A 27,967-nucleotide genomic window follows, 5' to 3' on the forward strand; every position below is an offset into this window, starting at 1 on the left:
AAAACAAGCACCTCATACCAACTGTCAAGCACGGTAGTGGAGGAATGATGATCTGGGCTTGTTCTGCCGCTACATGACCTGGAACCAAAGCATTCTAGTCAGACGTGAGTCCATCTGTCTGACAGCTGATGGCTGAAACTGTCTCATGCAGCTGGACAACGATCCCAAACACAGCAGCAGATCTACGACAGAAGGACCGGACAGGAAAAGAATCAAGATGTTGATGTGATTCAGGCTGTGGGGAGAGCTTCAGAGAGCTGCAGAAACCGACGTACGGAAGCAACGATGGGGAGAAAAGCGCAGCAAAATTCCTCCACAGTGATAGAAGAGACGGATTATGTCACTCTGACAACCATTACTTCCACTTCTGCTGAGTCACTGGGCGGACTGCGGTTTCCACGAGCTGCTCGTCAGATGTCACGTGTTGCTCGTCATCTACAGACGTAATGTTGGAAACAACGAGTTTTATTCACAAAACTGCTTTTCATGTTCATTTCAGACATCTGAGTCAAAACAAAAGAATAAAAAACAGGAGAAGAGGCTTCGTTACTGAGACAAACAGTTTTTTCTTTGTTTATTATCTCTGGCAGGCGTCAGCTGAATTAAATACACATTGCTTTCCGGTTTTACGTTCACATTGAATCACCTTTTAATCACCGTGTTATAGCTCAACCTGGCGGTCCTGTCCAAACCCGGGCGAATACACAAACAGTATTTACATATGATACAAAAATATATTTCACAAAAAGAATCATACATTTACAATAAGAAGCTCTATAAAATTACAAATATAGTTTTCTTATAAAAAGCCTTTTTTTCTCTTTCTTTCTGCCTCGTATTTAAATCCTCTTCCAGCTGAGGGTGCGGACAGGGGAGCGTAGCCTGCTCTGTGTGTGTGTGTGTGTGTGTGTGTGTGTGTGTGTGTGTGTGTGTGTGTGTGTGTGTGTGTGATTTGGAAAATGTAATGAAAAGTATTCCAGTGATTCTTGGTTGCACGATCGACATCTTCATTCCTGGCAACTGTTCAGTTCTTGTCGTCATGGTGACAGACCCTCCTGCAGCCCACCGCAGCGGGTTGGCTGTGTGGTCTGGAGGCGGCGGTTCGATGCTGTGGTGGAGGAACTTGGCAGTTGCCGCGGCGCCCAGCTGCATCCTGTTGGGTGGCTTTTCTGTGTGCGGGGGGCAGGTGCATTTTAACGGCTCAAAGGGGGGTGGCGGGGGGGTCCAGACATCCACTCCCTCCTTCCATGATGACTGAGCCCCCTGTGTCACATGCCTAAGAGCAGACAGAGAGACGTGATTAGACCGGGCCCGCCGGCTCCTGGGTTGCTGGTTCTATTCTCAGAGCGGCAGACGGTTGGTTTTACAGGCCGGCCATCTATGGAATCAGATTTGTTTCAGAATCTACAAGCAAAACTTTTTAAAACTCAAGCAAAAAAATAAAAAATAAACAGTTAAAACCAAAACTTTCCAAAACTTGAGTAAAAAAAAAAAAGATCTCAAAATGAAAAATAATCAATCATCATGAAACCTATTAGGCTTTTATTTGGTTAAATTGAGTAGTTTTGTTTGTAGTTTCCTCTTCTTCTTTCTCTCTTCTCTCTATTTTGGTTGCGCTTCACCGTCTTTGGTTTTTTAGTCATTTATTTTACTTACAGCTGTGTTCATATGTCTTCATCCCCTTTCATTAAAGAAAAGCTGAATTTACAACAGTCACTCAAATAACTGGAGACTTAAAAAAAGGAACAATAACTAAAAATTTTCAAAAATATCATTTAGTAATATAAGACACTGTTTTTTCATTTAATAGAATTGAAAAAAGAAAAAACAAACAAACAAACAAATGTGTCCTGGACAAATGAGAGACTTTTCTGTTGAACAGTGGGACAAAATACCTGTCAACAGGTGCAGAAGTCTGACTGAGAGGAACAGAAAACACCTGACTGGAGCGGAAACATTAAAGGATTCTTCAACTAAATATTACTTTATAACTGATGGAATATGTAATAAATTATCTTATTTGTTTGCTTTATAAAAATATTTCTATTGAACCAGAATTAGAAAATAATGTCATGATTTTCATGAAATGTTTATTTATTATTACTTTAGTTAATTTCAGCTTATTTTACAGGCAGCTGTTTTTTTTCCTTCTTTAATGAATAAATATGAACACAACTGTACGTTTTTAGAAAGTTTTGGTTTTAATTGTTGTTTTTTTGCTCGAGTTTTCAGATGTTTTGCTTGGAGATTCTGAAACAAATCTGATTCCATAGACATCGTAAACCAACCTGATAAACGCGTCGTTCTTTTGAGGGGGAGCTGGCCGACTGTCTGGCTGAAAGTTCAGACTTACAGAGCTGTGAAAGGCGAACATTCAGGGGCCGAAAACACGGGAGCCAGGCGGGATATGGAGTGCACTTAACTCCCACTTCTGTCTCATTCCATTCCTGACATTTACAGCTGGAATTTCAGCTCTGGTTTGCACCGGCACACATTCCTCATCCTCAAGTATACAAGTTCCAACACAGGCCTGGAGCGAGTGTCCTGTAAGCTGCCACACAGCCACACGTTGCCCCTTCAGATGCATTTTTGTGGGAGTCAAGTTGAGGTTTTTCTTAAAACACTCGGAGCCTGTTTTGTAACTACGTGCTACGACGTAAACCTGCACAAAGCCGCCTTGCAAAGTGCTGCTGGAGGAAGTTTCCTCGCGGCTGAGTGACAGGTGGAAAAGGATACGCTGCCTTTCTCCTGCGTAACCTGAGAGGCCTCGAGGTCCACGTAACAGACCACAAGCCCTTCATAGTCCTGACACACGATTGTTTCTTGAAAAGCAGAGCGAGTGACTTCTGCGTGGCTGCACGAGCGGTCGTTAGCATATCGGCCACTGGGAACAAACCAGCGCGTTAATCCCTGGAGCGGGTGGCGAATTCGTCCTGACAGCCAGATCGCATTAACACTTACTCTCTAATGTCCTGTCCAGGTCTGCGATGAAGTCCTCCAGCTCTTTGGTGTCTCCCAGTTTGGCTACAGGGGAGAAAAAAAGATCCCAGTTTCAGAACAAGATCTTCAACACTCTCCCAGTCACACGGTGACACTCCCAGTATATCAGGACTCACATTCTTTCTGCAAGATTTATCACTCTGATGCACGTTTCACATATTTAGATTAGACTCCTGTTCCTCTTTTCTTTAATTAAATGACATATGGAATAATGTGAATGCCTTAAACCAACTAAATAAATAAACATAAATATTTATACAACAATATATGAATAAATGTGTAAATAAATGTTAAAAAATAGCAAAAATATACCAATAATTTTCTCTTTTTTTACATTTATTTGTTGATTTTTTTGTATATATTTATCTACTGCATGCATAATTTTATTTTCTGGCATGAAAATATTAATTAATTTTCTTATTTAGTAATTTTATATTTTTTCTTTTTATATTTTAGATGTTAGATGTTTTATTTTTCCAGATCAATTTAGCTATTTTTTTTATTTTTTACTTTTCCTCTCCAACTTTCTAAAAAAAACAACAAAAACAACAACAACAAACAAAACAAAAACAAAAGAGCAGACTTCAGCAACTGGTTTTGCACCACTAAACTACCTCTCACACGTCAGATGCTCTGAACCTACTCTATATGTTAACGTTGAGACACCGGTGTCTGCTCCTGCAGACATGTCACCATACCGTCTGCTTTCTCGTGAAGCACTTTGCATGACTTTTTTTTGTATGAAAAGGACTTTATAAGCAAAGATGGATAGATTTTGTTGCCACAAGCAAACAAAACATGAAGTAAAAATAAGAAAAATCCTCTCTAACATCTTCTGCCAGCTGTGCACGGCGTGTTTACGATGAGGAATTTCCAGCATTACGTTTGAGATGTTTGTCAGATTTACAGAAGCACAGCTCCAATACAGCAGCTGCAACAACTTCAGTTCAACGCACTCGTGCAGCGACCTTCTTATTAAAGATGAGAAATACTTTATTATAAAAGAGAAAAACACTTAAAACGGGAGAACTTATGTCTGCAACTCTCATCAGCAGAAAAGCACCTTAGTTGTATTCTGACATGACACCAAAAAGCACAAGAAATGTCAGAAATTTCCCCAGAAGGTCTGATGAGCTGCTGTAACACTGTCATGTACAGTTGTGCTCATATTTATTCATATCCTTTCATTAAAGGAGGAAAAAAAACAGCTGCCTGTAAAATAAGCTGAAATTACCTAAAGTAATAATAAATAAAAATTTCATTAAAATCAGGTATTTTGTCCCACTGTTCAACAGAAAAGTCTCTAATTAGTCCAGGACACATTTGTTTGTTTGTGTGTCTTAAATTACTGAATTATATTTTTGCAAATTTTTAGTTATTGTTCCTTTTTTAAGTCTCCAGTTATTTGAGTGACTGTTGTAAATTCAGCCTTTTCTTTAATGAAAGGGGATGAAGACATATGAACACAGCTGTAACTACCAGGACTTTCCAGGGGACCTGGGATCTCATTTCTCTCTTTTTTTTTCCAATTCAATTTATTTTTATTTTAAAGGGACAATGCCAGTTAATGAACGAGTTTGCAGACGTAAACAAGCCAGATTATAGCCATAAACTAATTTTCATCTGTTGTCGTCTAACAGATGTCCCCTAAAATTACTAAATAAAACATTGTAAAAGCATATTATTCCATTGTTAAACAATCATTATTACAAAAGTCATTAGATTCATTACATGAGTTTATACATTAGTCTGGGTAGTTTTTAACCCAAACTACCTTCCATCCATGTTCAACAAGTCCTCCTCAGGCTTTAGTTGCATTTTTCATGAATATTTCCATCAGTGAAAGAAGCAAAAGCAGATGGGAAGAGGTAAAAGACCAAGCAGAAAGTTTTAGAAAAACATCACCAACCAAACAGACAATAAAATGGCGATGAGTGTGTTATGCTCACGTTTGGGTGACATCAGCGGGGGCGTGCTGGTGGCGGGGGACAGCCCGGTGGGGGAGTTCAGCCTCTCGTCGCTGAAGCTGAAGCTGTTTCTGTTGAGCGACTCTGCGCCTGTCAGAAGGAAGGACAGGACAAAACAGCAGCGAATTAACCCCACAGAGCTGATGTGTGTCAGTGGAGCAGAGCTGATGTGCAGCCGCTGCATTCTCCTCTAATGACACGCTTCCTCTACGGCCTGTCAGGGTCATGCAACACGTGCACGTGGTGAGTCCGGAGGTGTGGAAACAACCTGCGTGGAGTGCTTATCTATAAAACTGCATACTTTCTGAAGCTAAGAGCTTCATCCAACCTTTTCAACCCATTTGCAGCAGAATCTGTTGCATCCATCTCTCCACGTGCACGCCGCTTTGGTTCCATCAAAACATACTTCAACCTCAACTCATAAATAATATTCCTGATGAAGAGATAAAGGAAGGAAAAGCAGGCAGAAGATCTGCGAAGAACTCCAGAGGAGCTGATGTCCAGCTCCTTATTCCCCTCTCTGACCTTCAGCTCTCCCAGCGCCGAACACAGCGTGAGATAGAAGGCACACACACACACACACACACACACACACACACACACACACACACACACACACACACACACACACACACACACACACACACACACACACACAAAACTTGGATCAGTCCTTGACTTGAACCCTGCAGCTTCCTCATATTCCTCTCTGTCCCTCCCCGTCTCCTGCCTCCTCCTCCTCCCTGCATCTCTTCCTCCACTGCTCCGTCTCTGCCTCCCTCCCCGACACACAAACACTACGGGGGGGGGGGTAGTTTTTGTCATTTATCTGCCCCTTCATCCGTCCATCCATCCATCAGGCTGTGAGACAATAGCTAATCCCTGCGTGGGACAGTTTTCTCCTCTTTAGACTTCCATGGAGAGGACGGAGCTCGTCCAGGAATCTGATCCTTTACGCAAACCGACACCTTCCCTGTCTTGTTTTAATCATTTGTGTTGTAACATGGATTACTAAACAATGTAGACACTAATGACCCCCTCAGAAAACCACTGGAGCTCCACTTATTATGCAACTACAACTGAAGAGAGACAAAAAAAAGTCTCTGCTCTTAAACGGTTCCACAGACTTTCCAAAACGCTCCTTTCACGCCTTCCTTTGGAAGTCCCAACCCACTCTCATGTGTGTGTGGGGAAACCATCTCTGCATGTGAGCCTGCAGGGGTGTTTTTCCTCACTGTGTCAGCAGATCAGGCGGTCCCATCTGCGCGCCTCGGGCCAGCTCTTCAGCTGGGGAAGCAGACTTGTCTAAACGCTGTGTGGTAGAGCAGCTTTAAATGTTGCAGATGTGCCAGAGACACGCAGCTGGAGTCTTATCTGATGCATCATCTCTGGTTGTTGATAAGGAACTTTCCAGAACTCTTTGAGGGTTGTGTGTTGGAGCATGCACACACACACACACACACACACACGTCTGCAGCAGCTTGTCAGTCACATCCGCCGCTCTCTGGACGATGAGATGCAACACGTTGCAGGTCTGGAGTCGCCGTGTTTTCCTCCTGCCAGGAAAACTTTGGTGCACTGAAGCATGCTTCACAAACTGGAAGGAACTTTTGGTCTGCAGCTTTATTCCGAACCTCTTGCTATCATTTCCAGCCTTCAGGAACAGTTCTGGCTTCATGGAGGTCTTTCCAAAGCTGATGTGTCTGCCGTTTGTCCCGTTCTCTGTCCAGATGGTCCCACGCTGCTGGACGGGGACTCATCCGTCCATCAGACCTGTTGCCGTCCCTTCCTTAAGAACAGCATCTTGTCAGCCGCCCTTCCATAGAAACCATTTCTACTGAGGCTTTGGCCAGCAGCAGATGGGTTCATCCCTTCAGCTGGGAGCCAGTTTCATGCTGGAATGATTCAGGTCAGACTTTAGTGGCTTAAAGCCTGATGAGGGGAACCTTGAACTTCCCCTCTGGGATAAATAAAGTATTCTTGATCTTGATTTTAACAGAGAAAGTTTCTTCTGAACAGAAGCAGAACTGGTCAGAAAGCCTGTTAGAAGCCACAGGATCTCCTGAAAACGTTCAGACCCCCAAAAAGCTGCTGTGTAAAGTACAGCAAGCTGCTGAAAGGCAGCAGGGATGAAGAAGAGGTTTCAGTTGAAAAGAAGTGTTATGCGCGTGCGTGGCCACGCACTGACCCGTCCTGTTGCGGCTTTGCGCGCGCACTTACTGTCAGAGTCGCTGATGCCGCTGTCGCTGACGCTCGCGCTGCTCCTCCTCTTCATGGTCTTCAGGTGTTCGTCGTACCTGAAGCGACGCTTCTCCACCGGAGACGAAAAGTCTTCGATCACCGCGTCGAACTCGCACAGCACGTCGCTCAGGTCCTCCGCGTTCACGAGCTTCTCTGCAAAACAAGGCGCGTGGTCAGGAGGTCTTCCTCATCAACAGGTGAGAGGGACGCACACACACACACACACACACACCTTGTGTTTTCAGCTTCGGGGACTTCATGATGCCACTTTGTCTGAGATGATCCAGTAACCCTCCTCAGTGGGAATAATGGTCTAACTGGGCCGGTCCGGGTCAGCAGCTGCTCCGCAGGTCTCCAACTAACCCTCCCGGCTCGCGACTGCCGCTTTTAAAGGCGCCGCTCAGCGGGGAGGAGCGCGCGGGAGGAGGAGGTGTGTATTCGCGCGTGTTTGTGTGTGTGAGCGTGCGCGGTGGCCCATAAAGCTCCCCCAGCTGAAATTACACCCCTCCTTCATAAAAAGTGTGTTTGTAAACAAGTTCCGTGCCGGTCAGGACGCGTCCACGCGGCGTCTCCACGCAGACCATGACGCACCGTGGACACACACCCTGACTGCACCGTGGACAAACTGTCACAGGTCGCTCTACCTTCTGATCCGGTCCATTAGATGGAGATTTAAGCAACATTTCCTTATTTATTTTCAGATTTTTGTAACTCAAACAACTTTAACTAGCTTTAAACTAACCATACGATAGTATTTCCTATAAAACCCAGTAAAAGTATACTTTTACTATGTTTTATTTAATTACTTATTACCACATTAAGTAATTTAAACACTTAATCTTTCACATGCTTCTATTATGACAATCGAAAGACCCAGAAAAAAAACGTGATTTATGATGTTTAGGACGACTTATAGTTGCGTTATTTCTATACAAGCAATATATTTCGTTTAACCTATAGATTTAAATCAAATCAAATCAAATCAAACTTTATTTCTTGAGCACTTTTCATGCCTCAGGCAACACAAAGTGCTTTACAGGATAAAATCAAGTCATAAGGATTAAAACAAACAGTGGATAAAAAGGCATTTAAAAATAATAGACACAAGCTCTTTCCACACACTCACACACAAACACACACACACACACACACACACACACACACACACACACACACACACACACACAAGGACAGAGCAAAGAACCCCCCCCCCCCCCCCCCCCCCCCCCCCCCCGAAAAACATCATTCCCTGAATACTGTCTCTTTAACTGAATTCTGGTTAATAAAACAACTAAAAACATTAAGTAAGTGATAAAAAAAATTCTGACTTTATTCAGTAATTAATCACGATTCTGATGTAAATGTGTAGAAATAAACGACTTGTTTGTATTAAAAGTAAAAGGTCTGGATTAGAAGGTTGGAAAGGACTCTTAACAACTACATGAGACTTCAGCTGTTTCATATCTTCTGATCTCCAGAATCTGAGCCGCTCCTGTCAGATGGAAGTCTGGAAGTCCATCATGATCATGGAATCAGCTCAAGCGAGCGAACAGTGACACCTGCTGGTGGAAAGCCGCAGTTGCATCGTGATCTTTGTTCAGAGTTGATCTGATGCGCAAAAGCAAACAGCTGGAAACATCAGTCCACAAGACAAATAGCTCAAAACTAACTTACATGAGTGTGTCAAAGCTTTCAGTTGTGTAAAAGTTCTCCTGTCTGTGTAACACAGAGTTATAATACCATCCAGCAAAAACCTAATTTTGTTCTTATTTTGGAGATAAGAGCACAATGTGTAAGCTTATTTATTTATTTATTTAAATGTTTTATTTTATTTATTTATTTATTTTTATTTTAAGAGTATATATATATGTTTTGTTTCTCACTTAATGTATACTCTGTACATCATTATACATGCATTTTAAGTTCAATCACCTGTTTCAGGTGACATGTCTTTCACACCCAATTTTGTTGCGTTTGAGAATTTTTCCACTTAATACGGGACTTGAAATGAGTGCTTGTATCAATATGTTTCCTACTAAAGTTTTTCTTTTATATTTAAAGAAATCTTAACAAATCTTATTTTACCTGATTAAAGTCATAATATTCAAATTTTTTCTTATATTGGCTCAATTTTGCAAAGTGTTGCAAAGTCTTACTTAATAATGAAACTGAGGCATATATATATATATATATATATATATATATATATATATATATATATATATATATATATATATATATATATATATTTTTTTTTTTTTTTTTTTTTTTTTTTTTTGGGTTTTAAAGTTTATTTTTACATCCCGGATACAAAAAAAAATAATTCTGCAGAGAATAAACATGTGCATCCTCCCTTGCAACCCTTCCTACAGCCTCCCCTTTACTCCAGATGCATCTTATAAACAATAACATCCTTTAACATGTTGTCTTGAAATACGTTTTGAGGTCACAAGCAGGAGGATGAAGAAGAGAGGAGACATGAGGAACAAAAATGACTGAATCCACTCTGTGGTAATACATCTGATTAATTAGTATTGGTAACGAAAAAACCTTCATCAAATATAAACGTCATGCTTTGCAAACTAGGCTCTGAGAAAAGTTTAAACACAATATTCAGGAACAGAGTTACTCCACAAAAAGCTTTGTTTCCATGCCATGTTTCCTCTTCTGGGTAGACTGATAACTTCTCTGAGCTAATTACCTCAGCATGGATGATGAGGCTGAAATCCTCCATTCCCACTGCTGAAAAGGTCCTCTTGCTCCTGATAAAGACTCTCACTGTAACATCTGCCTTTTTTCTCTCTCATTTCTCCCCCATTACACAGTAAAACCTCTACAGACGGTCAAGAACACAGCGCTGCATTTAATGTCTGATTGGCCAAGAAGAACATGTCACCCCATATAACTTCTAGGTCTCCCCATCAAGGTAAGTTATCAGCATCTGGGTCTGTAGCAAGTGATTTATCTCCCTGACGCTCCTCCCCCATCAGGAGTGTCTTCTGGTCCTTCCATCCTTACAGCCGCTCTCGGTCCAGGCTGGTTTAACATTGGCATTACGAGCAAACAGTCAAACAAGCAGACTTCACTTCTACCACTGAAGTCTTCAGCAACATAGCAACATCTCAGCTGTAGTTTTAGTGCCTGTGAGACAAATGTCACTTTTTCATACTTTTTTAGCATTATCTAATCAATAGTCTTGTTTTTTATAGTGTTGTTTCTGTGTTTACTTATTTATTTAATAGTTTTTTTTAACACGAGAGCGGTCTGTGTCACTTTCATTGCACTTGTGCAATGACAATAAAGTTTATTGAATTGAATTGAATTGAATTGAATTAAGCTTCAGACATTCTGATTGCTTTATACCAGGCGTATCCAGCGCTTGCCCGCAAGGGTCACAATCCTGCTGGTTTTCCATGTATCCCTGCTCCAACACATCTGACTCCAACTAATCAGCCACAGTGCAGAACTTCATTGACAGCTGGATCCACTTAATGGAAGCTTGGCGTGTTGGAGCAGGGATACATGGAAAACCTGCAGGACAGCAACCCTCGAGGACCGGCTTTATACTAACAAGACCAGGTGAACAGCTGGCTCTGATCTTTTACCCCAAAGCTCCACAGCTGTCAAGTAAAGTTATCCATGAGTTCATTTAGCATGCGGATCAGTAGCAGGCGGTGAAGCCATGCTGAGACTTTCACACCTCCAGCGCCCAGTTTAACATGATCAGCAAATGTGTAAACATAACATGTGTTTGCAGCTGCACATGTCTGTTGACTCTGGGGGCCCTCGGGTGCTGCTTTACCATGAGTCTGGCATCAGCAGAGGCGCTAAAAGCGACACCTTCACGACGCTGTGAGAAGATCACAGTTTTCCCAGACTCGTACTCGGGATACCAAGGTTCTTTATTTGGAATTTGTTGTGGATTTCTGTCAGGAAAAATCACTGAGACGGACACTGGGTGAAAAGGACAGAAATCATTTTTATTAAAAAATAAATTCCGTGATCTGTACTTACATATTTACATAAATCAATTTTCAAGTGCAGCTGATATTAGAAAAAACAAATAAAACTGGTGGTTTAGATTCCTCATTTAATCTAAAATATTTGTATAGCTTTTCACATCTCGCCTGATGCAAACCTGACAAAAAGAGAACATGACATTTCCTGGTGGCACACTGAGTTCATGCAGCAGCCAACGTCCATAAAAAGCCTCCAAGCTGCAACTGCATATATTCATGCCTGTAATATGGTCTCATGGTTGTATATGTGAGGGTGGATGTGCTTATGTCTGGACCTGTATTGTAAATAGTTTAATATGTGTTTATTAGCATGGCTGACCTGAACTGCCACCCTATCAAATATAAATATGCATCACTCAAAGTCGCAGCCCAGTAGCTCTACTCTCATGGTGATGGAGCCCATCCAGGACTGGGGGATGATTCGTATGAAGCGGGAAAAGATGGGAGGATAGATGTAGTTTTTCACATGATCGTTGTTGTTCGTGTTTCCTATGAAGGTCTGGAGTTTGTGTGCGTGAGAAAGAGAGAGACGAGAAATAGTTTAAAAATCCAGTTTTGTCCAGTTTACGTCCAGTGAGGTTGTATGATGGTTCGTTACCTTAACAGGTTGGTCTTCGTCATCGGTGTAACTCGTCCAGTGTATCCCGTTGTTGCTGTGCAGCAGAGTGTACGAGATGACGTACATCTCCTTCCCCATGGACTTGGCTCCCTGCGTTATGATGCCGGTGATCTTCTTGATCTTGGGCAGTTCTATCTGAAGCCACTGGTTCATGTCATTGTACTGAGGAAAACAAGGCAGATTTACAGTTTACACACATGACTGTAACATCCTAAACCGAAACACGTCCTGCTACATATGTAGTTAAATCACATGTGTTCAAGGCGTCTGCAGGTTCTGAGTGTCTATGCATCTGGTTGCTTATTATAATACAAAACCTGACATTTTCTGTTAAGACTGGATGCTTTTACTATAAATTTGCGTGTTGGGGTAATTACCTTAGCCCTCCATGCGTTGATGGTGCCTTGTAGGTTGAGACGAGCCAGGGAAGGTTTCCAGGATCCACCGAACCAGTTGGAACCAGTAGAGCTGGCTGTGATCTGATGGTCCGCTATCTGTCTGCTCTCCATCCCCAGAGGTACTGAGCAGCCTGACGAATCAGAAATGTTGCTTTTACAGGAACTCACTGGAAATGTCGTCTAAGCTTAGGGTTTCAATAAATCCAACATGATTCATTTGAACCCCCCACCCCCCAAAAGGAAGTCCAGCAACAACTTATTGATCAACTTCATTCAGTACATGGATTAGGATTCAAGTGCATTAATGAGGGTTGTGTTCCACTTCGGCACCAGTTAAAGGGGAGTTTTTTCCTTCCCACTGTCGCCTTGTGCATGCTTTGCAATGTTTCGAGCCACAACCCTGAAGACACCATATGTTGCATGTTTATTACCATAATTATAATAGAATTCCCAAATTATTTTGATAGATACAATGAAATGATCATGAAACCCCAGTTTGTAAAAAGCTGTTATATATAAAACCATTTAGAACATTCCGACCAGTATAATCCAAGTCTTTTACAATGTGGAAATTGCACAGATTGACACCCTGATAATGATCAATATTTCAATGTGCAATCTTTATTATTACAACAGTTTTATTGCCTGAATCTAAAATGATCTAAAGTCTCTGATAAATCAGAGAGGTTTGGTTTTTGATCTGAGCTGCTGAGTAAAGGATAAATTATGCTTCAGCTGCTCTAACAAAAACCATCCATGCGGCACCTTCCCGCAGGGCTGAGTCCTGTTTCTATTGGTGCTTTTAAAACTAATCAGATGTCTTTGTTGTTTCATTGCTTTATTCTGATGATCGCTGCTAGAACTTATTATTTTTCCTCTTACCTGTTCCTTAGGGCCATATTTGTGTACTTTGTAGTAATTTCAGTTCAGGAGTCATTAATTTGGGTTATATAATAGTTTCATGATTTAACTGGATTTAAAATAGTTCATTTCAGTTATGTTCATTGCTGATTTATTTCCACTAAAACTGTACACAGATATGAGTAATTCAGATATTTGCTTGTTTTTACATATATCTATTTGCTATGAGTATATGGACAAAAAGTAAGATCCGGAGACTTTAAGGTTTCGACTTAGTTACCGACTGCTGGAGGTGTCAGTAGTTTTCTCAGTTCTGGTTTTTGTGCAGTAGGACATGAAGGTTTAGAGAGCTCACATTTTCTCTTCACTTTGCTGCAGGTTTTCCATTGAAACTTATCTAAATCTAGAGTTTATGGTGTGTTTATTTGTGTCAGGGACAAAAATAGCAGTGAATTACTTGAATTTTTCTGGACTTTTTCAGGAACATAGTCAGCTATAAGCTCCAGATTTTGATGGGCTTTTGATGAAAAAACCTACACCGTTCGAACAACCACACCCCTCACGTTGTACTGTCTGTACGTTCCTAAGTGGAAGCGCATGGTGTTGTTGTTACGACAATCTCTGTCCAGTTTCCTTCAGCATCAAAAACACAAATAACTTTTTCTTCCACTTATTTCCTGGCATACCGTCAAGCTCACAGCCGTAGAACTCCATCCGGACTGTTGCTGTGTTGTACCAGGTGATAGGGTGGAGCCTAATGAAGCGTCCAGTCACAGGAGGGAAGAAGGTGTTTACGTTAGTCTCGTAGGCCTCTGTGTTTCCAGGGAACACCTAGTTGGAAAAATACAAAATTACATATAGAAGAAGTGATGTCATGCTAGATTAATTCCTAATAAGCGAGTTAAACTCCGCCCCTCCCACCTTCCAGAAGTCTTTGCTGTCGCCTTTGTAGTAGATCCACTTCCGACGGTCATTGCTGTATGAGACTGAGTACTGTGTGACATACTGGGACTGGAACATCTGCTTGGCTCCCTGAGTGGCCACCTGGCTGATCACAACTGGCCGCTGGAAGTCCACCTGGACGGAATAAGGTCCACAGAAGGCAGATTACGTTTGAATATGATGTAAGTGAATGAATGTTTGCAGACAAACGTGTACAACGTGATACCTGAATCCAGCTGTTGTTCTTCTCGGTGCTCCATGCGTTGTATTTGCCGTGATTGTTCAGCCTGGCAAGATGGGCCTCCCAGTATCCTTTAGAAACAGAATGATTGTCATTAATTCGTGAATTCATGAACTGATTTTGATAAATTCACCAGTTGTTTTAGTAGAAATGGTGCGTTTGCTGTAAAAGCAGATGGATGCAGAGAAGAGCAGGTACAGTTTACCTCTCGTGTTGATTGCTGTGATTTGGTTGTTATTCACGCTGCCAGACTCGAGACCCAGGGGACGGTAGCACTCTGGGAGTCACAGCAAAAATATTCCAAAATAAAGCACAATATCTCACAGGAAAAGGAAAATCATCACGCAAAATAAAACTTACCGTTATCTAGAACCAGAAAGAGGGTCTGCATGCCCTTCTTTTGGTATAAGCCAACTTCTGTTTCCAGCTGCCAGAGGCCCGGTTTGGATGGATACATCTCCAAAGTTGCAAAACCCCCTGCAAAGTCGGCGAATAATTAGAAACACAAAGTCTCTGGTCTGTTGGTTACATCAGACACAGCTGATCTCTGCGTGCTTCTCACCGGGAAGCAGAGGGTAGACAGCCTGTCTGTAACTTTTAGTCTTCTTGTGGATAAATGTTTGTCCGTGGAAGTGGACACTGTGATAGTCTGTAGGAGAGCCCATGTTGATCATGTGCCAGCGCACAAGTTGGTTGGTGTACATTCTCAGCCCCTTCAGACTGAATATTATTCCATTGATGGCTACAGAAACAGACAAAAAACAAATTTTTCACTAATAAGTCTTAATACATCAGTAATAATATAGAACTCAATCTCCAGGGTCATGTTTAAATTAGCATGTTATGTGATTCTTGGTTATTTAATTAAAAAAAGGTTAATCATTTAACCCAGACTGGATGAAAGGAGGTAATAATATGTTACAGTGGAACTTGAGGCTGTCCTTGTCGACATTCAGAGCTTTCCTGCGACTCTTCCTCTGCATCAGTTCGCGGTTCTTCTCGTAATACCAGCTCTGTGACTCATCAAAGGTCATGAAAAGCAGCATGAACTCCCTCGAGTTCACTAAGCTTTCATTCAGGGTCCCCTTTCGACACACCAGTAAAGGTCCAATCAAACCAGAATGGATATCCTTCTCCTAAGAGACAGAGAATTTACAGGATTGATAGATTTTTTTCCTTTGTGTATAAAGATACAAATGAATATTATAAATTCCTAAAGTTCTTGACATTCTACATGTAGTTTTTACAGCAGGACATTTGATCTCTTCTCATAATACTCACAGGATTGACACCCGAGTAGTAGGCCCACGTCCGACAATTCGACTCTCCTTGGGAAGGTCCAACCATAGGGCTGACCTTCCATGAATATGTGTAGGTGGTATTGGGTTGAACCTCGTTGTCATATTTAAACCAGTACTTGGAGCCATCCTCATACGACAAACCCTCAAACTGCTTCATATAAGAAACCCCGTTGGGGTGAATAGAGTATGGACGGTTGGCATTGTTCCTGAACACCACCTAAACAACACAAAGAATGAGTCAGTGTTTGGGTACTGATGACCTGATGCAGCCCCCTAGTGATGGCTAATTTAGCATCTCTCTTCATCCTGTCTCTTCTCTGAGCTCTTTCCAGCCAGTAAAAGTCAGTTCGATCTTGACTTTTATTTTGCTTATTTAGTAATTTCTTGTTTATTTCTTTCTTTTCCTTGCATTTTAATTTTATTTCAAGATGCATGAAAAGAAGGGTGTGAAATTAAAAATCCTTTAAAGGAATTTGGCAAATGCTTGTTTCTTACCAAAATGCTTTGTCCAACCTCTGCCTTGATGACAGGCCCCAGGATTCCTAGATGCTCATCCAACTCCCCACGGACATCAGGAGTGCTGAAGCTTCCATCCAAGTAACTTCGGAAAACGACCTTCTTGAATTTAGTTTCTCGACTGTTAAATAGTGACTTTTCTTGCCTCCTGTACAAATAAAAGTACCCTACTTTAGCTATGGTTAGGGTCTTGCATTAAAACAATGAACAGCAGTCATATCCTTTCTTGTTACAGAAGGTTTATTTAGGTTCTTACTTCTGAACTTACCTTTGCCCGTAGCCAGCGTAGTCCCATTCAACCTCCTCCGCAGCGATGAAGTAAGTTTTGACATCTGGGCCTGATAACTTTAAGTAGTATTTGGTGGTTTCATCCAGGTTGAGATTCTTGATATCTTCGTGACTACTGTAGGGGTCTTTGTACATCACATACTCATATTCATTAGCGGTCACATCTTGATCATTCAAATCTAGATGATCTGGTTCATTTCCAGGAACATACAGCTGGTAGTCACTGAAATCAGGTCGGGGAACACCAATGATTACAGATGCATCATTCAGATCTTCATCATCTGGGAAGGGCTGCGGTGAAAGAGGCCGTGACCCACGAGGGGTCATCCCTGGATGAAATCCACGTGGGGAGAATGGTAGACCACTCCTAGCCTGAGGTTTGTATTCTTTTCTCTTCTTTGTTTTCATACCTTGGCCTTTCTTGGGTCTTTTTCTGAGATTTACCTTCTTGGTTCTTTTTGGGGGTGGGGTTGTTTGGGGGGCCTCTTCCTCAAAGTATTTCTTGATGTGGTCAGGAATCTCCTCAGGTACCATGTAGTGGGCTCCGTCATAGGTCCAGTTATGTCCTTGTGGTTTGAAGGAGGATGTTTTAATAACCTCTGTTTTGTTTTCTTTGAGGTAAATAAAGACTTCCTCACTGCTGTCTGAAGAACTTAACTCCTCTGAGCTGATTTGTTTCACCTTACCACCAGAGAGGGGCAGATTGGGTGAAACTTCAATCTCCTTGGAATCACTTTCCACGGAAGACTTATTGTCCAACTTGCCAAGACCCATTGTGACATTTCCCCCACTCTCTGAGCTATTCCCGCTTGACAGATCTGATCTGGAGACATTCACAGTCATATTTGAAAGCAGTCCAGTTTGGATCAGAACATCTGTAGAATTTTCAAGACTGGAATTGGCTGAAATTGTCACAATCTCAGAGGAATTTTCAAGATCAGTAGCAATGGGGGACACACTGCCATTGATGCCTGTGTTCTCAGCAACTAACTCAGCAACTGTCAGGTTGTGTGTGTCTGTCCTGGTGATGTTAACCTCCTCAACATCAAGTTCAGGAAAAGACAATGAGTGGTTTGTTCCCAACGCTGACATGTTTGCTGCTGTGTTATTCCTGTCCTCCAGTATTATATCCAGAGTCGCATTGGATACACTGCTGTCTGAAGTATTGTTTGGACTGTCAGGCTTGGACCGGGGCATATCATAAGAGAAAACATCTCCTCTGGTCAATTGTTCTTCAGAGTTTTCAGCAATAGCTCTGTCCACAGTCGCATGGCCATCGCTGGGTAGGCTTATATTGACTGTTTCATTCTTTGAGGGGAAGCTTGAATTTCCTGGCTGTGTCATTGTCAGATTGGCTGTTTCTTGTAAAGGTATATTCAGGTTGGTACCCTGCAAGGACATGGTCTGATTGCCTACTTCTTGTAAGGCCATGGTAAGATTGGTGGTGTCTGCAGATATATTTCCTGCTAGTGATGATGCTGTAGCATTGTGAACGGTTGTGTTCAATGACCGAGACATGGAATTAGTGCCTGTAAGATTATGTGGTGGACCTGGATCTTGAGAAGGTTTAGTTATAGTTTTTGTCTCCAAGAAGTTAAGGTCGCTATTCACATCTCCATCTTGCACGTCAATTGCATCATAATCAAGAAAAGACAGGTCTAGCCTCTCCACATCTGAGCCAGTGGACTTCTTTTTCAGAGATCTGAGACCCAATTCATTTGCAAAAATTTCTGTATAAATATCTACCTCCACTGGGATTTCTTTTTTAGGCGTCGGTGTCGCCTCTTCCTTTTTTGTAGCATCCAAGACTGGAGGCTTCCACACAGTAAATTCTTTGTCTAATGCGGGATCTTCGTCTTCATACTCGTATTGGTAGTCACGAAAGCATTCAACATCTTGGAACTTAACACGCACTCCTTTTGTTGTCTCATGAGTGTTCAGGGAAGCTAAAAGCCAAACACCTGCCACAAGAAAAACTTATTAAAAATCCTTCACGTGGTGCTAAAGAAATTTCAATATGAACAATTTTAGGGTCAGTTCTGACTCACCAGTGTTGTCCATATTCATAGTTATGGTTTCTCCAGTCATTGGGTAGAGGCTGAGAAAGTCTTCTGTCCTTTCGTTCAGCTCAAATGGGTGTCCATAGAAGGTTGCCGTCTGAATGTAGTCTTGAGCGCCAATGCTGGACACATGCCATGTTGCAACTTCACCATTGCAGAAGCCCAAGACTGGTCCACCCTCAAAGGAATAGCCATTAATGGCTGGAATGCAATTTGCATAAGGATTAGTTGCCTAACTAAAGGGTGAAAACTGAGCTGCATGTAAAACAAAATATAATGATTTCATAATGTCAATATATTCTTATATACACCGCCTCCCAAAATCCTGCTACTTCTTGATGAGCCAGCCACTGGCTGCTTGTAAGAGTATTGATTGTGATCTCATGTCTTCTTAAAAGCAAACCAAACCATCTAAATCTCAATTTATAAATTGACTGGAAAGTGCAAATTCTCAAACTCCTTCATAAACTCCTTCGTAATTGAGCCAAACATCCTAACATTGATTTAAGATTTAGCTGAATAATATAATAACATTAAGTACATTATGCCTGATTTTGCAAAATACTAATTCAGCTTCTGTCAGGATGTGATGTTTTGTGTTCTCTTTAATTCCTGGTTTCCTGTTTTAGTTTGTAGTTTTCCTGGTTTAGTTCCCTGATGTCTAGTTTCCTGTTTTGCTTTCCCGTTTATTAGCTCACCTGGACTCATTAGCTAAGTCATTCCACCTGTGTCTCGTTCTTTTTGTGTGTGTATATACACAGCTTGGCTTCTGTTTTTAGTTCCTGGATCATTGTGTGTGTTAGACCATGTTTCCCTGGTGAGTTCTGCTTTTAGTTTATTCTGTGATTAAAACCTTTAAGTTCTGCATTGTAAGTGTCTCTGAAATTACAGAGAAGCCAATTAAGAAGATTATTATTTTATTGCTGTTCCAAATGCTAAGGTGTTTTTTTTTTGTTGTTGTTTTGCCTGAAATTATTATTCTTCATAATATGAAAAGGCATTTCATTAATCATTATAGTGTTCATAAGAATATTTTATTGTATTACTGCTAATATTGCGAGGTTTGGCTCAGTGTAAGAGGCTTCGAGAGCTGCATACGCTCAGACATACAAAGGACTTTGACCGAGCCACATCTATAGCAGCTAGGCTAATTAGCTAGCTGCACAAGACTGCCCCCAAACCGCGAGTTTACCTGATTAGGACCTCCAAAGTGGCAGGCAGCCACGAGGTAATACTTTTCTAGCATTTGTATGTTTCTGTTGATGATAAAAGGTGTTTAAAACTACTGTCTTTTATTTCTGTAGTTTTCACGGCGTTTGTTAAGCCACAATAAAGCGCCCATCTTGAGAAACCGTGCCAGCGTTGTCATTTCGGAGCCACATGCATCTCATCGTGACAGCTTCTTGTTGACATGCTATTCAAGACTTCCAGGACTAGTCAATGTATAATAGTGTCATGTACATTTATTGTGTCTTTTTATCTATACATGTACACAAAATTAACACAAGTAAACTGCAATCTACAGAAATAGTAGTGAGAATAGTTAATGTGGATTTTATGTGCATTTTGAGTGTGCAGTGCTCAAATAGTGGCGTAATAATGCAAGTTAAACATGGTGGATCCTGTTCTTACCACTCTCGCAGGACGTGAGGTTTCTGACTCATGATGAAAAAGCTACCTTCGTTTACTAAACAAATTCAATTTAAAAACTAGGCGTTGCATTCATAAAACTGCAGCAACTACTTTTAGATGTTTAGAAACATTTAGATTTGTTCATGGTCAAAAAAACTGTAGTTCCTTGTCCTGCTCCATCTACTAAAAAAACACTCAACATCCTCGACTATAATCTAAATGTAAGATATTAAATAGGAGCCAAAAATAGCTGTGATAAATGTGATATGTATAGTAAGCTAGCTAACAGGCTAACTAGCTTCTGTGATAAAAATAAATTGCAATTCTTTTGTAGTGCTTTGGTTGGACTTGGTGGATAAGCAACAAATAAACCAACGCAAACTTCGTTCAGGAAATAAACTGTATAGCCTATACACAATATAAGGGTCTTTTTCTAGCATTTCCTTCAGCTGAAGGCTAGTTCGACCTGCTAGTTGCAGTGAAGTCTGACCTATAAAATAACATAGGTTTAAATGTTTTGAACCATGTAACAAGGAGACGCTTGTTTCCATGGCAATGCAGTGACTATAAATCTGTTAAGTTGAGACACAATGAGTAAATTCATCATTGTTTCCCTGGAATTAAAATCAGTGCAATTGCAATAAAACTTACTGTGCATGACATTGGACTTGTAAAAATCGGGGTCAGCTTTGTTGACTTTAGTTCTGTCACAATATTGACGAATGTTGTCATCCAGGTACCAGCTCTTGTTTTCATCGAACACAGCAAAGACGGCATGCTGCTCCTTGTCTGCTCTCAGCTGCAGAAACAGACAAATGATCTGAATCTTTTTTAGGATTTTAAAAACCAGAGGATGCTTCATTTGGTTTGGTTTCTTTTCACCCTGGACCTTATCCAAGTGGACCACCTGGACAACATCACATAGTTACAACAACTGCTTACTAGGGGCGGTAATCCCTTAAAGGACCCAAACTAAGAGTTAGAAGAAAAGCAGGCAGCGAATGAGCCATTTTCAGTTCTGGTCTATCAACAGCCACAACTGAAAATGGCTCATTCAATGGCTAATTTTCTCATCAGCATGTCATGCAGCTCTTCAGTGACCTGAAAATGAGAAATGAATGGTTGTGTACGCTCTCCAGGACCAGACTAGAGTACCCCTGCTACAAGCGAACTCCACCAGGGTTCATTGGCAAGTGAAGTGAGACCCACTGGAGTTCATTTATCATGTCCGCTTCATAGTGCAGATGAGCCTTTACTCTAAACAGATATTATCATCCATAGAAGCACATCTGACAGTGTCAGTGAAAATATCCTCTAAGAGTCGGTAAAATATTAGATTTCAATGATCAAATATAAATATTTATGTCTACTTGTAAGAGAATATAACTCCTTAATGGATTTTCCATAAAAGTCTACCTACTTCTTCGTTGGCTTCTCCAATACAACATTTTTAATCCTTAATTAGAAAATACAAAAAGTAAAATCGTACATTTTTTGTTCAAGAATAATAACAAATAAAAACAGCCCTGTTTAACTTTGTTTACCTGTACATTCCTGACGTTGAGGGACTGACTCTTGCAGATGAGGATGGGTCCTATGAGGCCCGAGGCGATGTCTCTCGGCGTGTCCACTGCACTGTGGTACATTCTTGTCAGACATCGTGGATCTTCATCTAAAGGTTCGTCCTCTTCCAGCACTTTCCACACGTAGGTGCGCGTTTCACCTGGCTGAACGGCATGAGACTGATTCCCTGGAAAACACATACAAAGCTTTTCATCACTTGTTCGGGTCAGAGTGGTTTGTGCTATTGTTTCAGAATGTGAGACATCGCTACCTCCTTCTGGGTAGCTGACTCCCTCCTCTGACTTTTCTATTTCCAGTCCATGAGGGTAGATACTGTACGGCCTGGAGGCCATGTTTTTAAAAACAATCTAGAAGAGGAAGAGGGTGCATGAGGACACAGAGTCTGTAATCAGCCTTAAATGTCTGTACACTGTGTACCGTCCAGTTCAACGTTACATTAGCTTCATGTTCAGAGTTAATACTGCTGATTAGCGTGGAAGTGTTGATATTTTATCAGCAGAGCGGGACTTGATGTGGCCTCACCTTGATGACGTCCCTGACTTGTGCTCTGATCACTGGACCCAGAATCCCCAGTTCGTTTTTCCTCTGCTTGTCCTCCATTTTTTCAGTGAACGATGCATTTTTGTACTTGGTGTAGACCGCCTTCTTGTACTTTCCTCCTATTCGTGTTGATGAATGTCTCAGGTACTGCTGCTTGAAGTTTCTGTACGAAAAAAGACATTTCCACCCACCTTTAGGACACCGGCTCAGTTAAAATTACTGATGTGAATAAAAGGATGAAGGTGGTTTTTACTCGTCCATGTGGTCCGGCATGTTGGGGGTGTAGTCCCAGACTATTTCCTCAGCAGCGATGTAATACGTCCACTCTTTGCTATGTCGTTTTTGTGCAACTGTCATCGTCCTCTTCGGTTTCTCAAAGCCGTCACACTCCTTAACATCCACAAAACCGTGCATGCCAGCTGCAGCGGTCGGAAAATCAGGCATTATTCAGTCAAACAGAATTTAATTAAAAAGCTCTTTTCATGTCCATATAAATGTTGCAGAGAGTAGGATTACATTTAACCCCTTAACCATTGGGGATCCACACTTTTTATTAATTTTTAATATAAAATTTCTACAATCTGTCAGACATTTCATGTCTGTACGACTGCAGATCGTCATACGCCTGGTGGTTCATCAGTAGCACTGAAATACAATGTCAATGAAGGTATCAGTGCTTTCCTGATATAATAATAATAATAATTAACTCTATGTGTTTATTGTCCACAAGGGAAGGGAGAGACCTCTCTCCTGGGACCTTAAAATACACAAGCCTGCACCATCATCTTCACACCAACCCGTGGGCAGCCCCCCCCGCTGGGTAAGGGGTTAAATAAGAAGAAAATACAAACAAAAAACATAGCTTACGTAATAAACAGCAAATTAAGATGAATCGATTAAATAAATAATAGTTAACTGAGATCTGAAGACTTATTTCAGACATATCCATTTACATAAAAAAAGAGAAGAAAAGCAACATATTCAAATAAAAAAAAAAGAGAAGCAACATTTTAGTCCACAATATTGGAGTAGGAAGAAGCATAAGTCAATCAAATTCCTACCACTACTCCATTATTCAGCCTTAATCCTTAACAGCCCATAACACACAACACACCCTGACCCATTGGTATTTACATATTTGTAAATAATTACACACATAGAAAACAAAAAACAATCAGCTATAAAATCACTTGTCTCAACGTGTCAGAGTAACAAATAAAAGGATATTTTATTATTATTATTATTATTTGTTATTTATTATTATCATCATCAACAAAAGCAACAAGAAGTTCCTGTAATTGTAATACTAACTGACTACGAATCGGTCCCATGTACCTTCCATGTGTTTGACGGTGTGTGAGGAGAGCAGCCACCGGCCGGGGTGGAGAGGTGCCATGCTGGCGCTGGCTGTGGATCCACTGATCAGCCCCACTGAGGACACTTTGTGACCAGTCTGATTCAGAACTTGTCCGTTCATGTGCACCGAGAACAGCTCGGGCTCTGAGCTCATACCCAGCAGATGCAGGCTCACGGAGGTGTACGCGCACATACTGACATCTGGAAGGAAACTCAGGGTCACTTTGTGTATGTTGGACTGGACATTTCATGCATCATTTCCTGTTCCAGTCAGCAGTTAGACATATTCACACTGCTAGGAAAAATATTCACATCATATATTCTGGTAAAAGTAATTCAGTGACTAGTAAATGTTTAGAGTTAGACATTAATTTGGCATGTTTCCTGTGATGTGACAGGAAATACGTTTCTTTTCCTCCAGGACTGCTTCTTCTTTACTTTGCAAAGTGCAAAGAAACCTAAAAGCATTAAACTTTGCAACATGGTCCAAATAGAAAATTACAGCTTGGAGCCCTAAACCTGCAGGATTTCTGACAAAGCTGTTGCTGCAAAGTTAACAAACCACTGGTCCACAGCCTCAACTTTAATCTCTTACCGCTCTCTTTTACCAGGGTGGAAGCTCATTATAAGAGAATCTGTTGCAAACTCCCACACACTCACACTCACACACACACACACTAACCAGGCAGGGATCCTTTTGTGTATCCATTGATGGTGTATTTTACATGGTCGTCCGGGGCGTGACCCTTTGGACTGTACATGCTCTCGTTCTCATCGAAGACCCCAAACAGGAACACGTACTCCTGATGGATGCCCACCTGTCTGCCCGACTCATCCAGACTGCCTGCAAACAGACAGAAAAGGGATAAAAACCAACAAAGTCATCAGGAATGAGAACGTCATGCTGAGACCAACGACAACACCCATCACACATTTCGCCTCTTACCGGGTTTGCAGATGAGCAGTGTGCCGATGAGGCCAGAGTTGTAGTCTTGTAGCACGTTTTGATGGGAGATGTAGGTGTAGGTGAGACAGGTGGGGTCCGCCGGCTGTGGAGAAACCCCCGGGGTCACCTCCCAGTAGTAAACGTGTTCACCGTTTGGCAGCACTATGTCATCCTCTTTTTCTTTCAGCGACGTGTTGTCAAAGTAGTTGGCTCCTGTGGAAAAAAGGAGATGCAGGTCCGATAAACGTTGTCTGCATTACAGATTAACAGAGAATTATTAAAGACAACATTTCAGGATGGTCAGAATAATTAGATTCCACTGGAGTGAAGCAAAGGTAAGCGGACATTATTGCTTCACTCCAAATCTGAGTAATGAAATTCCTCCAACTGAATGAAAACATCATGTTGATTCCCTCCCAGCTGCTCTTTAACTTCATGCTTCCTCTTTCATTTAATTTGTGCATTAAGTGCAAATTAAGCAGCATTTAGTCTGAATTTCCTAAAAGCGCATTCCAGTAAAGCTTCTTTTTCTGTGCAAACAGCACAGACAGTGATTTCCAAAGGGCTTCCTGTTGGACTTCAGAACCGCCTGCTTGGATAATCTGCCTGTCCTGGTTAATATTTTAGAAAAGACAAACAACACTGTTTGTTGTTCTGGCTAATGTGTAATTCTTCTGATGATGCACCCGCTGCGACACGAACGGATGCACTGTGTGGATCTTCAGGTTAGAAACATCTGCAGCTCTCACCCTCTGACTGTTTCCCGTAGGCCACCCCGTGTGGGTGGAGGCTGTACGCTCCAGTCGCCATGTTTCGGAAAGTGACCACAATGGTCTCCCCCTCCTCCGCCCTCAGCGTGGGTCCCAGCAGACCTCCAGAGACAGAAGAACCACAGTTTATTTTCTCAGTTCTTTGCTTTGGTGCATCATCTCAGACTGACTCTGCCTTTCGCAGTTGTTGTGTTAACAACCGTAGCTGAACAGCAAGTGAAATTTCCTATATATGTCTAAAACTTCTTTGCAGTAACAACAGTAGTACAGTACATTTAGACTTTCCATTTGCTGTATTGCAGTGTTTCCCTCCAAGGAAAATAATATGTAACTTGTTTTCTTTCCTAGAAAGGAAAGTGCACTTTGGCACAAGGTTTAAAGGGGAAAAAGAAGAAAGTAAAGAGAGTGGGAGGTGTGTGTGTGGTGAAGTGTCCACACTCATCCACTGAGACCTTCAGACACAAAGCAAAGACAGTGATGCAGGTTTTGTAACTTGTATCAGTATTTCTGCATGTGTGAAAACAAGCACAAGTCAAATCTACATGTCTGCAAGAGGGACTGATGTTTAAAAGAATGAATTAAATGTAGAATTATGAGTCTGAAAGTACAGATCAGCTGTATAAACAATCCCATCTACTAATATGGATGCAATTTACAAGCAGAGACCAGATCTGCAAGTATTGTCAGAATCGAAAACTTGTGCTTATATGGTGAAAATAAAAAAACAGTTTTTCAAGTGCAAAGCTTTGGTTCTGCATTTTAAACTGATTTGCGTTTGTTTTTGCAGTGAAATACAGCGATGCAACTTGCAAAACATATTAATCAGACACAGAAATGATGCCTATCTTTACTACCTGCGAGGCTCCGCTTAAATCAAAAACCCAAAGCCTTATTTTTAGGATGGAGAATGTTTCATTTTCTCCATCTAAAGCATTAAACAAATTACATAAAAACAAACTGTAAGTTTAAAACCTCATTTTTTATTCTACATGAATCCTGTTTCCCTTCATCAGCCTTGAAAACAACACGACACTATGCTGCTGCATTCACTGACAACCCGTAAATCTGACAAATAACTTTTAGGACCTAAAAATAATCATTTAGTGCCTTCATTAAACCCATCTGAATTTTAGTCTTTAACTGTTCCAGCTTTTCTTGTAGGGGAACCTGTTGCACAGAGGATATTACTGCACACAGTAAACGTTTATGTGTCTGGGAAGTGACTTTGGAGACAGGGTGTTTCCTCATAATTGCATACAGACAGGCAGTGTGTTCATACAGATCTCAAACATCATTTACCTAACCAGGATGGATGAGTCTTAGCCTGTCTGAAGTCTTTGTCATACTCCCGAAAGACCACTTTCTTATAGGTGGGACTAAACCTGAGCAATGAGGGAAAAACACACATTAGTCAGCTTTAAAAAAACAACAACAACGCAGCAGTGCATAGATTTCAAAGTGCAATCTTTTTCCTGATACACCGTAGCTTGTACTGGAACTAATGTCCCTGTGTGTGAAGGAGTGTTTGTGTCACAGTGACTATGATAAAACCAGGCGAGGAACAGGCTGCTAAAGAAAGACAAACAAGGTCAAATTGGACTGATTTCAGTACAAACTTGTTAAAAGTCTGAGTGAAGACATCTTCAACGGACTTAGTAGGATAGAAACAGAATAGATAAATACAAAAATATACATATATGACAATAAAAGAGTAAAGTTCTTCACTTTTGTTATTCCTTATGAGAACTTTTCTAGACATGTCCCACCTGTTTGCATCGTTGCCAGAGTAGTTCCAGTCTATCTCCACAGCAGCAATGTAGTAGTGTCTCTCTTTGGCGTGATTCTGGTCCGCTCGGACACTGAGAACCGTCAGTAGAACCAGGACAGGCAGGAGACGGCAGGCTCCAGCCCAGAGACAGAGCCTCATGTCTGGGATCAATCCTCCAGGTGAGAGCAGAGTGCACTGAGAGTCTGCTGGCTGCGATCTGCCGGGGAGCTCCACTCTGGGCTTTATCTGTCACTGACACACTCACACACATGCACGTTCACACGTTACGTCCCAGGGCAATGAACTATGCTTTTTTTCCCTGTTGTAATTGAAAGCATATGTCTTGTCGTGAATGACGGTTCCCACCCTGCCTGAAAAAAACGAGTGTTGAAAGATTCGTTGGAAATTTCTCTGACCTCAGAATGTCCTCAGAACATCTTCCCGCAAAACCACGGCATGGTTCAGGACTAAGACATCACTCACAGACCCCCAGCTTGTTTACTTCTACGTTCTAAACAAATACATGCACATGTGATTTCTTTCTACATAGTTTATCAGGTTTTCTCATGTCTGTTAATTTTGTATGAAAAAGGTTTAAAGTTTCAGATTTACAACAATTTTGCTTTGTTTCCTAAAATAAAAAGATTAATTTGCACAGTTACTATATTTACCCCCCCCCCCCCCCCCCCCCCCCCTATTCCTGCCTGTTTTTACTTATTTATGTGTTTTATTGTTCACTTTCTAATTCTATTTCTTGGATACTTACACATCATCAAGTTTAGTTCGGAAAGTTTATTTGAACATAATGAAATCTAAAAAAAAAAAAAACAAGAAAAAAAAAAAAAGAAAAAAAACCCGTTAAAAATGAGTGGATATATGTATAAGCTTATATGTAATTCCGCCCCAGTGATGAGCAAT

At 41.3% G+C, this 27,967-nt stretch overlaps 2 protein-coding genes across 3 annotated transcripts; both read right to left on the reverse strand.

Moving 5' to 3' along the window:
• Positions 1-546: 546 nt before the first annotated feature.
• On the reverse strand, positions 547-7,571 carry rgcc (regulator of cell cycle; the record flags this gene model as incomplete). 2 transcript variants are annotated; one of them, XM_079254115.1, is made up of 5 exons in its annotated part: positions 7,441-7,571; positions 7,188-7,361; positions 4,950-5,057; positions 2,962-3,024; positions 547-1,276 (listed from the first exon to the last, which is right to left on the reverse strand). In XM_079254115.1, the coding sequence occupies exons 1-5, from the start codon at positions 7,466-7,468 to the stop codon at positions 1,269-1,271; spliced, it is 381 nt and encodes a 126-aa protein (XP_079110241.1). In that variant the 5' UTR covers positions 7,469-7,571. The 2 variants fall into 2 exon arrangements, with proteins under 2 accessions (XP_079110241.1, XP_079110240.1); XM_079254114.1 differs by lacking the exon at positions 547-1,276 and having other exon boundaries at positions 2,951-3,024.
• Positions 7,572-11,579: 4,008 nt separating this feature from the next.
• Positions 11,580-27,208, reverse strand: f5 (coagulation factor V; the record flags this gene model as incomplete). Its single annotated transcript, XM_079254302.1, has 25 exons — positions 11,580-11,726; positions 11,826-12,008; positions 12,224-12,375; positions 13,792-13,936; positions 14,027-14,182; positions 14,274-14,359; positions 14,494-14,565; positions 14,649-14,765; positions 14,851-15,030; positions 15,211-15,424; positions 15,570-15,806; positions 16,085-16,253; positions 16,374-18,354; positions 18,442-18,654; positions 20,737-20,884; positions 21,630-21,835; positions 21,920-22,016; positions 22,192-22,372; positions 22,463-22,628; positions 23,545-23,766; positions 24,248-24,409; positions 24,512-24,724; positions 25,261-25,383; positions 26,581-26,663; positions 27,048-27,208. The coding sequence occupies 25 exons, from the start codon at positions 27,206-27,208 to the stop codon at positions 11,580-11,582; spliced, it is 5,814 nt and encodes a 1,937-aa protein (XP_079110428.1).
• Between the last annotated feature and the right edge of the window lie 759 nt (positions 27,209-27,967).

The sequence above is a fragment of the Telmatherina bonti genome, assembly GCF_933228915.1.
Source record: "Telmatherina bonti genome assembly, chromosome: 15".
Taxonomy (NCBI): domain Eukaryota; kingdom Metazoa; phylum Chordata; class Actinopteri; order Atheriniformes; family Telmatherinidae; genus Telmatherina; species Telmatherina bonti.